The sequence below is a fragment of the Cetorhinus maximus genome, unplaced genomic scaffold, assembly GCF_964194155.1.
Source record: "Cetorhinus maximus unplaced genomic scaffold, sCetMax3.hap1.1 HAP1_SCAFFOLD_2623, whole genome shotgun sequence".
In the NCBI taxonomy this organism is placed as follows: domain Eukaryota; kingdom Metazoa; phylum Chordata; class Chondrichthyes; order Lamniformes; family Cetorhinidae; genus Cetorhinus; species Cetorhinus maximus.
In genome coordinates this window covers 15838-30000 of record NW_027598557.1, presented here as the reverse complement: position 1 = coordinate 30000, position 14163 = coordinate 15838, and the positions used below count along the sequence as shown (strand labels likewise).

The 14163-nt window shown below is 44.2% G+C and overlaps 1 protein-coding gene across 1 annotated transcript in view; it reads left to right on the top strand.

Annotated features, from left to right (window-relative positions):
- LOC144677517 (proteasome subunit beta type-8-like) overlaps positions 1-13516 on the top strand; it is a 14064-nt gene extending 548 nt beyond the window's left edge. Inside the window, exons 2-5 of the mRNA XM_078537586.1 lie at positions 6508-6619; positions 6817-6946; positions 11600-11804; positions 13301-13516. Of these exons, the coding sequence (XP_078393712.1) occupies positions 6508-6619; positions 6817-6946; positions 11600-11804; positions 13301-13389 (536 nt within the window). The 3' untranslated portion in view covers positions 13390-13516. The remainder of the gene's footprint in view (positions 1-6507; positions 6620-6816; positions 6947-11599; positions 11805-13300) is intronic.
- The last annotated feature ends 647 nt before the right edge of the window (positions 13517-14163 follow it).

Genomic DNA, 14163 nt, shown 5'->3' with positions numbered 1-14163 from the left:
TCTACCTACCCATGTAGCTTGGCTCACCAGAGAGGGACATCATAGGGTGAATATCCAGCCATCCCAAGAATTAGACACTGGACCTATCAGTGGACCGTGCAGCAGCTCATACAAACATAAGAATTAGGAGCAGGAAGAGGCCATTTGGCCCCTCGAGCCTGCTCTGCCATTCAATAAAATCATGGCTGATCTGAATGTAACCTCAACTCCACATTCCCGCCTACTCCCGATTGCCTTTCCCCCCCTTGCTTATCAAGAATCTATCTAGCTCTGCTTTAAAAATATTCAAAGCATCCACCGCATTTTAAGGAAGAGATTTCCAAAGACTCACGACCCTCTGAGAGAAAATATTTCTGCTCACCTCCATCTTAAATGGGTGACCCGTTATTTTTGAGCAGTGACTACTAGTTCTAGGTTCTTCCACAAGAGGAAACATCCTCTCCACATCCACCCTGTCAAGGCCCCTCAGGATCTTATATGTTTCAATCAAGGTGTCTGTTACTCTTCTAAACTCCAGTGGATACAAGCCTAACCTGTCCAACCTTTCCTCACAAAACAACCCACCCATTCGAGGTATTAGTCTGGTAAACCTTCTCTGAACTGCTCCAACACGTTTACATCCTTCCTTAAATAAGGAGGCTAAAACTGTAGCCAATACTCCAGATATGGCCTTACCAGTGCCCTGTATAACCGAAGCATAGCCTCCCCACTTTTATAATCAATTCCCCTTGCAATAAATGATAACATTCTATTAGCTTTCTGAATTACCTGCATACTAACCTTTTGTGATTCATGCACTAGGACACCCAGATCCCTCTGAATCTCAAAGCTCTGCAATCTCTCACCATTTAGATAATAACTTCTTCTTTATTCTTCCTGCCAAAATGAACGATTTCACATTTACCCACATTGTACTCCATTTGCCAGATCTTTGCCCACTCATTTGGCCTATCTATATCTCTTTGTAGCCTCTTTACGCCCTCTTCTCAACTTACTTTCCTACCTATCTTTGTGTCATCAACAAATTTAGCAACCATACCTTTGGTCCCTTCAACCAAGTCATTTATATAAATTGGAAAAGGTTGAGGCTCATTGCTGCTAATATAAACTAGGATTTGCAAATTTTTTCAGTCATTTTTTTTTAATGGGAGCTAACTGAGAAAATGTAGAACTTGATGTATTTTAGCACATTTTCTGATAGGAAATGCTGTGCAATATATTGAAAGGGAGCCTTCACTTTGGATTAAAAAATGCACCAATTCGTGCTTACAATCCACACCTTAGAATCATGAAAGACTGTTTTTCAGACTGAGGGAGCTATACAGCAATGTCCTCCAGTACTAGGACCACTGCTGTTTCTAATATAATTAATGACTTGGACTTGGGGGTACAGGACACAATTTTGAAAGCAATAGACTTCAGGAGGATGCAGACAGCCTGGTGAAATGGGCAGACACATGGCAGATGAAATTCAATACAGAGAAGTGTGGAGTGATACATTTTGCGAGGTAGAATGAGGAGGGACAATACAAGTTAAATGGTGCAAGGGGATGTTTGTGCACCAATTGTTGATGGACAGGTTAACAGAACAGCTAATAAAGCAAATGGATCATTATGAATAGAGGCATAGAGTACAAAAGCCAAGAAGTAATGCTGAACTGAACTGTAGTTCAGCCACAGCTGGAGTGTTGTGTGCAATTCTGGGCACCACACTTTAGGAAGGATGTGAAGGCATTAGAGAGAGCGCAGAAAAGATTCACCAGAATAGTTCCAGGGATGAGGAACTTCAGTAATGGAGATAGATTGGAGAAGCTGGGACTGTTCTCCTTGGTTGAGATCAAAATGTTCGAAATTAAAGAGAGTTTAGATAGAGCAACTAAAGAGAAACTGTTCCTAATGGCTGAAGGATTGATAACCAGACTGCACAGATTTAAGGTGATTGATAAAAGAAACAGAGGTAACCTGTGGGAAAGCCTTTTTACACAATGAGTGGTGAGGATTTAGAATGTAATGCCTGATAGGTAGAGATTGACAGATTTCTGATTAACAATAATGTAAAGGGTTATGGGGATAGTGTGGGTAAAACGCATTGAAGTGTTTGATCAGCCATGATCGTATTGAATGGTGGAGCAGGCTCGGTGGGCTGAATGGCCTTCTTCTGTTCCTATGTTCCTATGATAGGGGTAGAGGCAGTCCCTATAATACCTTCAAAAGAGAATTGGATCAATACTTGAAGAGGAAACGTTGCAGGATATTGGAAAGAGGAGGGTGTGACAAACTGGATTGCTCTTTAAAAGGACCAACACAGGGGCCAAATGGCCTTCACCTATGCTGCACCATTCTTTGACTCTTTGTTTTCATGTCTGTTTGAGATAGGTAGCTATCCTTTGCTTTCTGTGGATGTATAGTGGGTGCGGTTACACTTTGGGTATAGAAATAAAGGCTTGCATTTATATGGCACCTTTCATGGCCACCAGACATCTGGAAACACTTTACAGCCAATGAAGTACTTTTGAAGAGTGGTCACTGTTGTAATGTAGGAAATGTGGCAGCCAATGTGCGCACAGCAAGCTCCCACAAACAGCAATGTGATAATGACCAGATAATCTGTTTTTAAACTTTGTTATATTGATTGAGGGGTAAATATTGGCCAGGACATCAGAAAAACCCTCTCACTCTTCCTCAAAATTGCGGCCACGAGATCTTTTTGCCCATCTGAGAATCCAGGCAGGGTCTCAGTTTAACATCTATCTGAAAGAAAGCACTTCTGACAGTGCAGCACTCACTCAGTGCTGCACCAGAGAGTCAGCCTAGATTTTTTCCTAAGGCCTGGAGTGGGACTTGAACCCACAATCTTTTGACTCAGAGGCAAGTGTGGTATTAAGTGAAGCACAGATGACAGCATGTTATACAGTATATACTACACAGATAATAAAAAGCATACAGCTAAAATGCTCACACCTGAGACATATTCATATTTACAGTTTACATATCTACAGTTAAATTGAATTGTATTGAATTTGTCCACCCATTAAAATTAATATCCATACTTTGTTTACAATCAGCTACTTTTCTTACAAGTTCTAGAGTTAAAATAATCATTATATTGTGAGCAAGGTGTGAATATAACAATCATTCATGTTTTCAATGCAATGAGAAGACAAAGGAAAACATAGCAACTTTATACACATTCTTTGAAGTGAAAGTCACCAAAGTTCCAGAGGCTGCTCTCTCATCAGAGAGACAACTGGCAGTGAGTTTAACCGAAGGGTCACCAAGCCTCAGGTGAGGGACAAGATTGAGGCCTTCATGGCGACTTCAGCTGGTACAGGAATATGAACCCATGCTGTTGGCGTCAATCTGCACCACAAAGAAGTTGTCCAGCTAACTGAGCTAACCACCCCCCTAACTTTAAGCTAATAGGCTAGATTCCATGCAGGATAATAAACTGGAAGATAAAAGCAAAAAACTGCGGATGCTGGAAATCCAAAACAAAAATACCTGGAAAAACTCAGCAGGCCTGGCAGCATCTGCGGAGAGGAACACAGTTAACGTTTCGAGTCCGTATGACTCTTCAACAGAACTAAGGAAAAATAGAAAAGGGGTGAAATATAAGCTGGTTTAAGTTGGGGGGGGGAGGTGGTGGGACAAGAAGATCCTGACGGAAAGAAGAGCAAAACTTCTTCAAGGTAGGCATTCCTTGAAGAGAAGTGGCAGTCAATTAAACACTAAGATTAAAGCAAAAAACTGCGGATGCCGTAAACTGATGTGTGTACAAATAAGGCATCCACATAGACAGGGGTATATTCACAGAAAGAGACAGACATGTACATTGACATAGACACAGATATGAACATGAACAGTCACATGTGCATACACATGATGATAGAATTATAGAATAATACAGCACAGAAGGAGACCATTCAGTCCATCATGGCTGTCCTGGTTCTTTGAAGGAGTGAGCAATTAGTCCCACTCAGGTATGCAGGCACACAGACAGCTATGTAAGCTGATACAGATACACAAAGATACCACTCATGCACAGAGGCATGCCCATGCTAATTGAGACATGCCTACAGGCACAGGCATGAACACACATATAGACATGCCCGCACACACGCTGACATGTAAACACACACATAAGCTGTTGAGAAAACCATGGGTGGAATTGTCCTAGATTTGCACAAAGTGTGACAGCGGGTGGGAAAAAGGTTTTACCCGCTGGCCGCAATGGCGGGTTTTCACGCCATATCGTCCCATTCCCACCTCATTAATTACGCAGCCACAGGAACACGCTGTCTCGCTGGCAGGCCTCCAACTTGCCCGCCATGCCATAACCTCGCCACTTCCTCACACAGGGCACCATATTCAAACTACAGCTGTGTGCACACTTTTCAATGTTTGCAGCCCAGGAGAGCACCAGTGGAAACATAGCCCCAAAAGCTAAGAAGAGTGCAGCCCACCCCCCCCCCGCCCCCGATTCAGTGACACATCCCTGGTAGGCCTTCTGAACACAGTGGAGGCCCACCGTGATGTCCTCTACCCCCCACTCTGGCCGCAGGAGACCCATCAGTTTCACCATGCCAGCTTGGCAGAGGTGCCAATGCTGCACACAAGAGGTCGGCCATCCAGTGTAGAAAACAGGTGAATGATCTCATCCGTGTCGCCAGGGTATGGCAGCCATCTCATCACTCTAAACTCACACATTCACCAGCCCATCACACATTCACTGGCATCTCACTCACTGTCATCTCAAAAGGCATCACCACCCATTCTCACACACATACTCTCACATCTCCATCTGGCCTCATCTCCTCTGGAGACTGCCTCCTCAGCCCTCACCACCTTGAGGCCACTTGCACAGATCAACATGTGCCCCCACACACACCCTGGGATACCCCCCTTCCCTAGTACAGCTCTCATCCTGCAGCCTCTTCCCTTGCCTGAGGTCTCTTAGCCCCCTTCACCAAGTACACCCCAGCCTTACAGCCGTTGAAAAGCTTTATGTCTGATCTGGCAGGTAGAGACCTGCCCGTGAGCCTCCTAAAAGTGATGTGGTGCTGTCTGTGAAGCCTGGTGCTGATGATAGTGAGTGCTGCCCGAAGCAAGGGAGGGAAACAAACCCCAAAGTTCCGAGTGAAGTGTAGCTCACCAGGTACTTGTGGCTCATGTGCTGTTGTGAAACATGTTGGCGTGCAATCACGCTGATGTGCCCGATGATCCAGCATGGGGGTGAGGATTCCGGCAAGCAGGGCTTATGAAGAGATGCTGAAGTATTGAAATGAGGCTCCCAATGTGTGGCAGCTGGAAACATGGCCCATCATTGGCGGGTGGAGCAGACGATCTCAAACTGGTTTCACGATGGCATGAAACCAATTTTGGGCCTTCTCGCCATTTTGTCTCCAACACCCGCTCCCCCCACCCCACCCTGGCCTGCCATGACTCCCCCGCCAATGGGGCCGGAAAATTCTGGCCCATATCTTCAAAACTATATTTTTCTTTCAAAATATGGAAAGACATTGCAATATCTGGACATTTGGATGCTGACCTGGAGTATTTTTAAAAAGGTCATAAGTTCATCTTGGAACTGTCAACAGGCATGTCTTTCCCAAGAAATCTCCTGACCAGCAGGGTACTTGAGTTGGAAGAGCTGTTTGCTTGTTTTGACTGCAATTACTTTCATTGAGGGGGGACAAACTGATAATGGCAAAGACTAGTGATTTACTGGAAATCACATGACAGAGACGTGCTTTGTGTTTTGGACTTGTTGCTTTTGAAATCAGTGTGTTTTGGGGAATAAGCTGAGAAGGAAGGCTGCCCAAATTCTCACTCTCCCTGCCTAGCCTGAAATTCCGTGTATGGTTATCAACCTGCAGCCAGAGAATCCTCATCTGAGTATAACTTCTCTGCATTTGAAAAACTGCAAAGCTGAGACAGGAAGAATTGATCCAGTTCTATATTCTCCTCCACGCCAAGGCTCAGTTGGTGAGAACTTCCAGACATCTACTGGGACCAGCAGCCCATCTTCACATGAGGGAGCTCCAGACTGGCAGCATTGAGACCCTGCAAACTTTATCCTCTATTTTATAAAATCTATCCTCCAAAGCTCATGTTTGCAGAAACCCTATCTGTTTGTCCTTTGTGTGTGGTTGTGTGTGTGTATGTGCTGGGATATTTTTAAAAAAGGAGCGATAGTTACAATTCCAGTCACAAATTGTGTGCTAACCAGTACTTGCAACTTGTTTTTAAAATAAGTTTTGTTTTCTAATAAGTCAATCATTCTGAGTTTATTGAAAGAAGCCTGGTTAAAGTCTCCTGTATCCTGGGTTTAATAGTAGCAAAATCATTGGTCATTTTGGTGAGTGAATTAAACTTTTAAACTAACCTGTGGATTAGTGGGGCTGATAAACTGCACACTCCTCCCATGCACACATAGGTACTTTCACACAGACACCCATTCAGGGCACCAAAACGATGATAAAAATATAATTGTACTGTTTTGTATAGGCAACCAGGAGTCCAAGAAGGTGATTGAGATTAACCCCTACCTGCTGGGAACAATGTCTGGCAGTGCGGCAGACTGTATCTACTGGGAGAGAATGCTGGCCAAGCAGTGCAGGTAATCAAATCAATAGAACATGAACCTTTTAAGTATTGGGAAACCTCATAGAGTAAAATGCATTGATCAATACTGATAGTTTAAACTGTTTAAACTATTAGACCATAATTCCTGTGCAGTAATTAAATCAGGTTAAAGTTACCAGTACATGTCATCACTTTATTTTGCAGTAATTTTCTGATGGTCATATTTTATAGGATTTATAAATTACGGAACAAGAAACGTATCTCAGTGTCGGCTGCCTCCAAGCTATTGGCTAACATGGTTTCGGAATATAAAGGCATGGGACTGTCGATGGGATCCATGATCTGTGGCTGGGATGACAAGGTGTGTGAGGGAAGGAGGGAGTGAGGAGAAAGTGAGAGGGTGAGTGAGGGAGAGGGAGTGAGGAGCAGAAATTGAGGGAGTAGGGAGTGACGGGGAGCGGCTGAGGGGAAGGGTGTGAGAGGGAGGGAGTGAGGAGTTGGAGAGTGAGAGGGAGAGATTAAGGGGGGGCAATGAGGGGGAGGGAGTGAGGAGATGCAAATTGGGGGAGGAAGTGATGGGGAAGAATTGAGGGAGGAGGGGGCGGGGAGGGAGAGAGTGGGGCAGAGGGAGTGCAGAGAGGGAGGGGATGAGGAAGAGGAATTGAGGGGGAGGCAGTGAGAGGAGGCAGTGAGGGGGAGGAAGTAAGGGGGAAAGGTTGAGAGGGATGGACTGGGAGGGATGGAGTGAAGGATGTATGGGAGTGAGGCACAGGAAGTTTAGCCTATGGGAGTGAGGGGCAGGAGGTTTGGGGTGTGCGAGTGAGTGGCAGGGAGTGAGAGGCAGGGGGTGAGGGGAAATTAGTTTGGGGTGTGGGGGTGAGGGTCAGGGAGTGAGGAATATGGAGTGAGGAGTTTACAAGTGAGGGGAAGGTAGTTTGGGATGTGGGAGTGAGGGATATGGGAGTGAGGGCCAGGGAATGAGGGGCAGGGAATGAGAGTATAGGAGCGAGGGGAAGGTAGTTTGGGATGTGGGAGTGAGGAGTGTAGGAGTGAGGGGAAAAGGGACAATAGCCATGGATTAAAAGAGTCAGTAGCAACGTGGATACAAAATTGGCTGAGTAATAGGAAACAGAGAATAATGGTCAATGGATATTTTTTGGCCTGGAGGAAAGTTTGTAGTGGTATTCCCCAGGGGTCGGTATTGGGACCGTTGCTTTTCCTAACACAAGTTCAAGGTGAGGGGCAGAGGTTTAGGGGGGATGTGAGGGAAAACTTTTTTACCCAGAGGGTGGTGACGGTCTGGAATGCACTGCCTGGGAGGGTGATGGAGGCAGGTTGCCTCACATCCTTTAAAAAGTACCTGGATGAGCACTTGGCACATCATAACATTCAAGGCCATGGACCAAGTGCTGGTAAATGGGATTAGGTAGGTAGGTCAGGTGTTTCTTATGTGTCGGTGCAGACTTGATGGGCCGAAGGGCCTCTTCTGCACTGTGTGATTCTGTGATATATATTAATGATCTGGATCTTGGTGTGCAGCAGATATTTCAAATTTTGCAGATGGTACAAAACTTGGGAGAATCGTAAACTATGAGGAGGACAGTGTGGAACTTCAAAAGGACATAGTCAAGTTGGTGGAGTGGTCAGATAGGTGGCAGATGAAGTTCAAGTGGAGAAGTGTCAGGTGATGCATTTTGGTAGGAAGAAAATGGACAGACAATATAAAATAAGGGGTTAAACTCTAAAGGATGTACAGGAGCAGAAAGACCTGGGTGTATGTCTGCATAGATCATTGAAGGTGGCAGGACAGGTGGAGACAGCAGTTAATAAAGCATATAGTATCCTGGGCTTTATTAATAGGGGCATAGAATACAAGAGCAGAGAGGTTATGCTGAGCTTATATAAGACACTAGTTAGACCTCAGCTGGAGTATTGTGCACAGTTCTGGGCGCCACATTAAAGGAAGGATGTGAGCACATTGGAGAGAGTGCAGAAGTTTACAAGAATGGTTCCAGGGATGAGAAACTTCAGCTATGAGGATAGATTGGAGAGTTGGAGCTGCTCTCCTTGGATAGGAGAAGGCTAAGAGAAGATTTGATAGAGGTGTTTAAAATCATGAGGGGTCTGGACAGAGTAGATGGGGAGAAACTCTTCCTGCGTGTAAAACGAGCGAGAATGAGAGGGATAGAGGTTTAAAGTGATTTGCAAAAGAAGCAAATGTGATGTGAGAAAAAACTTCCACACATCGAGTGGTTCAAGTCTGGAATGCACTGCCTGAAAGTGTGCTGGGGACAGGTTTCATTGAGGCATTCAAGAGAGCATTCGATGATTATTTGAATAGAAACAATGTGCAGGGATACGGGGAAAAGGCAGGAGATTGGCACTAAGTTAAAATGCTCAGAGAGCCGGTGCAAACTCGATGGACCAAATGGCCTCCTGTGCTGTAACAATTCTGTGGGAAGGCAGTTTGGGGCGTGGAAATGGGGGCAGGGAGTGAGGGGATGTTAATTTGGGGTGTGGGTTGCTTGGGGTGTCTCCGCAATGACTGTGCGGTGGTCACTCCTACCGATACTATTGTGGACAGATGCATCTGCGGCAAACAGGTTGGTGAGGATGAGGTCAAGTAGGTTTTTCCCTCACCACCTGCTGCAGACCCAGTCCAGCAGCTATGTCATTTAGGGCTTGGCCAGCTTGGTCAGTAGTGGTGCTACCGAACTCACTCTTGGTGATGGACATTGGAGTCCCCCACCCAGAGTACATTGTGCACCCTTGCCACCCTCAGTGCTTCCTCCAAGTGATGTACACATGGAGGAAGCACTGATCATCAGCTGAGGGAGGGCAGTACATGGTAATCAACAGGAGGTTTCCTTGTCCATGTTTGACCTGATTCCATGAGACTTCATGGGGTCCAGAGTCAATGTTGAGGACTCCCAGGGCAACTCCCTCCCGACTGTATTCCACTGTGCTGCCACCTCTGCTGGGTATGTCCTGCCGGTGGATCAGGACACCATCAGACTTTTAATTCCAGATTTTCACTGGATTCAAATTTCACAATCTCCTGTGGCAGGATTCAAACTTGTGTCCCCAGAGCATTACCCTGGGTCTCTGGAATACGAGTCCAGTGACAATACCACAATGCCACCACCTCCCCTATAGAGTGAGGGGTAGGGGGTGAGGGATGTGGGACTGAGGGGCAGAGAGTCAAGCCACCACCTCCCCTATAGAGTGAGGGGTGTGGGAATATTGACCAAGACCATGATCTGGGATAGAAAGGTGGAATTTACCTTAGAATCAGCTCTCGATCAGATGAAGTATCTGTCAGGCTAGCATTCCAATAGAAGACATATTATTTGAAAATAAAGTTTTATTTTGTGATGTAATACAGCAGCTGGACAAGCCAAGTGAGAGTGAATGGATTGTTTTCCCATCTGAGGCTTCAGATAGATTTAAGCCCTAAATGGACATTGATGCATACCCATGTCAATATGGGGAAAGAGCATGTGAGTAGAATTAATGGGATCACTCTACCATTGAGCCATTACTGGCACAATGGGCCAAATGGCCACCTTGAATACTATATTATTCTGTGATTCTTTCACAAATACCACTGAAATTACTGAGAATTCCTCTTGCCCCAGCCTCGCCTGACCTTCAGAACAAAACAAATCTATAGGAGATTGAGGTTTGAATTTCAAAGAAGTGTATTCAAATAATTATAAGATAAAAAATTTTAAAAAGCAGATTTATTCATGTGTGAGTAATTTTCTTGTCTTTGCTAGTGGATCTCCCACAATAAGACAGGAGTGAAAATAAAGTATCTCTCGTTGACTGAGGCTGCAAGTGTGCTTAATGGGCCCCTATTGAGCTTAGCAAGTCGTGGCACAGCACAAAGTTGAGACATCACCATGAATCATGAAATGGTGATGTCCAAATAAGGACGATGCGACAGATAGAGAAAATTTGTTATGAATCACAGAATGGGACAGCACTCCATCAGGCCACTCAGCCCATCACACCTGTTCTGGCACTTGGAAAGGAAATCCAATCAATCCCACTCCCCAGCTCCAGGATAAAGCAGCCCCGCTTGACTATTACCCCATCCCCCACCTTAAACATACACTCCCTCCTCCACAGTGGCAGCAACTGCATACATAGGATTACATAGCATATGTGACACAGAACAGGTCATTCAGCCTGACCAACCCATGCAAGTGTTTATGCGCTATTCGAGCCTCCTCCCATCTTTCCCCAACTAAATCTATCATCGTAACCCTCTATTCCCTTCTCTCTCATATGTTCATCCAGCTTCTTCTTAAATGCGTCTTTACTATTCACTTCAGCCACTCCCTGTGGGAGTGAGTTCCACATCCTCACCGCTCTCTGGGTAAAGAAGTTTTTTCTGAATCCCCTATTGGATTTCTTGGTGACTATCTTATTGACAGCCTGGTTCTGCTCTTCCCCACAAGAGGAAACATTCTCTCTCTATCCATTCTATCAAAACCTTTCAGAATTTTAAAGACCTCCATTAGGTCGCCCCTCGGCCTATTTTTTCAAGAGAAAAGAGACCCAGCCTGTCAGTCCTTTCCAGGTATGTAAACGCAAACATTTCTGCTATCACCTTTGAAAACTAGAGGTGGTGAGTGGGCAAGGTGCCATAAGGGAGTAGGATTAGTAGGGTCAGCCCGAAGAAGGCCATTGTGCCAGTGCCAGCTCTATGGTAGATTAATTCCACTCACATGCTCTTTCCCCATATTGACATGGTTATGCATCAATGTCCATTTAGGGCTTAAATCAACTCGAAGCCTCAGATGGAAAATCAATCCATTCACTCTCACTTGGCTTGTCCAGCTGCCGCGTTACTTCACAAAATAAAACTTTATTTCAAATAAATATGTCCTCTACAGGAATGTTAGCCTGGAGCTGATGATTCCTGAGTTCATACCAACAGGATCATTGGTTAAGCAGCAGTTTGAACATAACCTGATGGTCTTTTTACTCTCCATTTCTTTTACAGGGTCCAGGCCTTTACTATGTGGATGATAATGGACTGAGGCTGTCTGGCAATATGTTTTCCACTGGATCAGGTTGCAGTTATGCATATGGAGTTGTGGACAGTGGATATAAATATGATCTCTCGGTGAAGAAGGCTTATGATCTGGCACAGCGTGCTATTTACCATGCCACCCACCGGGATGCTTATTCTGGAGGCACAGTTAACAGTGAGTATAATATTTCTGAACTGTATCACTATATAGTGAGCTCTAAACAGAACTATAGAATTGTACAGCTAGAAGATAGTTCACTAGTCTGGTTAGGGAGGGTTCAAACTAAATTGCAGGGGATGGTCACCAGCATATAGAAATAGAAAAGGCACATAAAGTGAGGGTGCTGGACAGTGCATGAGAAGAAAGTGGTCCTCCATGAGATGTCAGCAGGTTAAGAAGGAGGAATAGAAAGACAGGATTACAATGCATGTATATAAACTCACAGAGCATGCTGGATAAGGTTGGTGAACTCAAAGCACAAATAGCAGTCAGGGAATGTGATGTCGTGGCAATAACAGAAACATGGCTTAAAAATGGTGAGAACTGGGCACTTATTGTACAAGGTTATAATGTGTTCAGAAAAGATAGGGAAGGAGAAAAGGGAGATGGAGTGGCAATACTGATTAGGGAAGACATTGTAGTGTTAGAAAGACAGATCCTGTTTGACTAATCTAGTCAAATGTTTTGATGAAGTAGAAGAGAAGGTTGTTGAAAGGAATGTGGTAGATGTTGGCTATATGGATTTTAAGAAAACATTTAACAAAGTCATGGGGTCATTTATGGCACAGAAGGATCCATTCAGCAAATTGAGTTCATCCTGGTTCGCTGTGGAGCATCCAGTCAGTCCCACACCCCCTCTTGTTCTCCATAACCCTGCATGTGTATTTCCTTCAAGCGCCCATCCACTTTCCTTTTTAAATCATTGATTGTTTCCACTTCCACCACCCTCATGGGCAGCGAGTTCCAGGTCATTATCACTGAAAGGTGAATTGTTGTATTTCATTGGACTGTTAGGGAGCAGCTCAGGACTTTACACAGGACCTTTCTTTGGAAAATGTATTTTTAGTTCTTGTATTTTTGAGGCTCCCAGCATCATTTAGAAGACACACTTTTATGTCGTTTTTTATTTGGGGAATTACCCTAAAAGATCTGTAGGGTAAATTAGGGGTTTTCCATTGTAGGTGCCCCTTCTCCTTTATCGATATTTGCGGTTACCCTTTTCAGAAATGTTATTTTGTGACTATGATCTTTCTGCACCTTTGTGTTGTACATCCATAGAATTGCAGAATGGTTACAGCACAGAAGAAGGCCTTTAGACCCATCTGTGCTGGCTCCCTGAAGGAATAGTTCACCTAAATGTCACTTTCCTGCCTTTTCCCCATGACCCTGTGCATCTTTCCTTCTCAGATAATAATCCATTTCTCTTTTTAATGCATCAATTGAACCTGCCTCCGCCACACTCTCAGGCAGTGCATTCCAGATGCGTGAAAGCGCTTTTCCTCATGTCGTTAATTACCCTCAATCTGTAACCCCTGGTTCGCGATCCTTTCACCAATACTAACCCCTGAAATTGGCCCAGTGCTCACTTTGCACAGTCAGTTCAAGTTGAAGGAGTAAAACCTGTTGTTTGATGAAATGAGAGGTAAACTGTGTCTTGTTTTGTTTCACAGTGTACCACATGAGAGAAAATGGGTGGATCAAAGTGTCTCAGGAAGATGTTGGTGTTCTGCACCACAGGTATGCTGCAGAGGCACAATGAGCCAGCAACTGAACAGAACCAACTACTTCTACTGAATCAGCAGAGGAAGTGAATTATTTGGAGTTTTGTGACTTCCTAAAGTCCTGTTGTATTTGTGAATTTAAAATAAAATGAAACATAAATATAACGTGTCTGTCATTGAATATGCAATTACACTTTTTGCAGTTTACAGTAAGATGGTAAAGTATGGATGTTTACTCTCTCCAGAAACTTGGTACCTGCACATTATTTATATCAACTTGAATTAAAGTATTCACATCTTAAACTATTGCAGAGAGCAGGGGAGATATCCCTGGTGCCCTGGCCAATACTCGTCCCTCAATCAACATCCGAAAACACTTGTTTTTATCACATTGCTGTTTGTGGGAGCTTGCATTGGCACATTGGCTGTCACTTTTCCTACATTATAACAGTGACTGCACTTCAAAAGTATTTCATTGGCTATAAAGTGCTCTGAGATTCAGATGGCTGGGAAAAGCACTACAGAAAGACATATTTCTTCTAAATTAGTCACTCAATGTAACATAGCAGTCAGTAAAAATTTACATTTAAGGACCTGTAAATTTGAGCATTAAGGATTAAAAAGAACAGAAAATTAAGATCACATGGAATGAGTGGAAAGTAATACATAAAATTACTATATAAAAATTCTAACAATTAGAGCCATGCACGATTGACTATAATGGGTTTCCCCCTTCTGCTGTCTCCTGCTATTGAGCCCCTGTTATGACACAGCAGATGGTAAATGTTGAGCTGTTCAAACCCCAGAGGGAA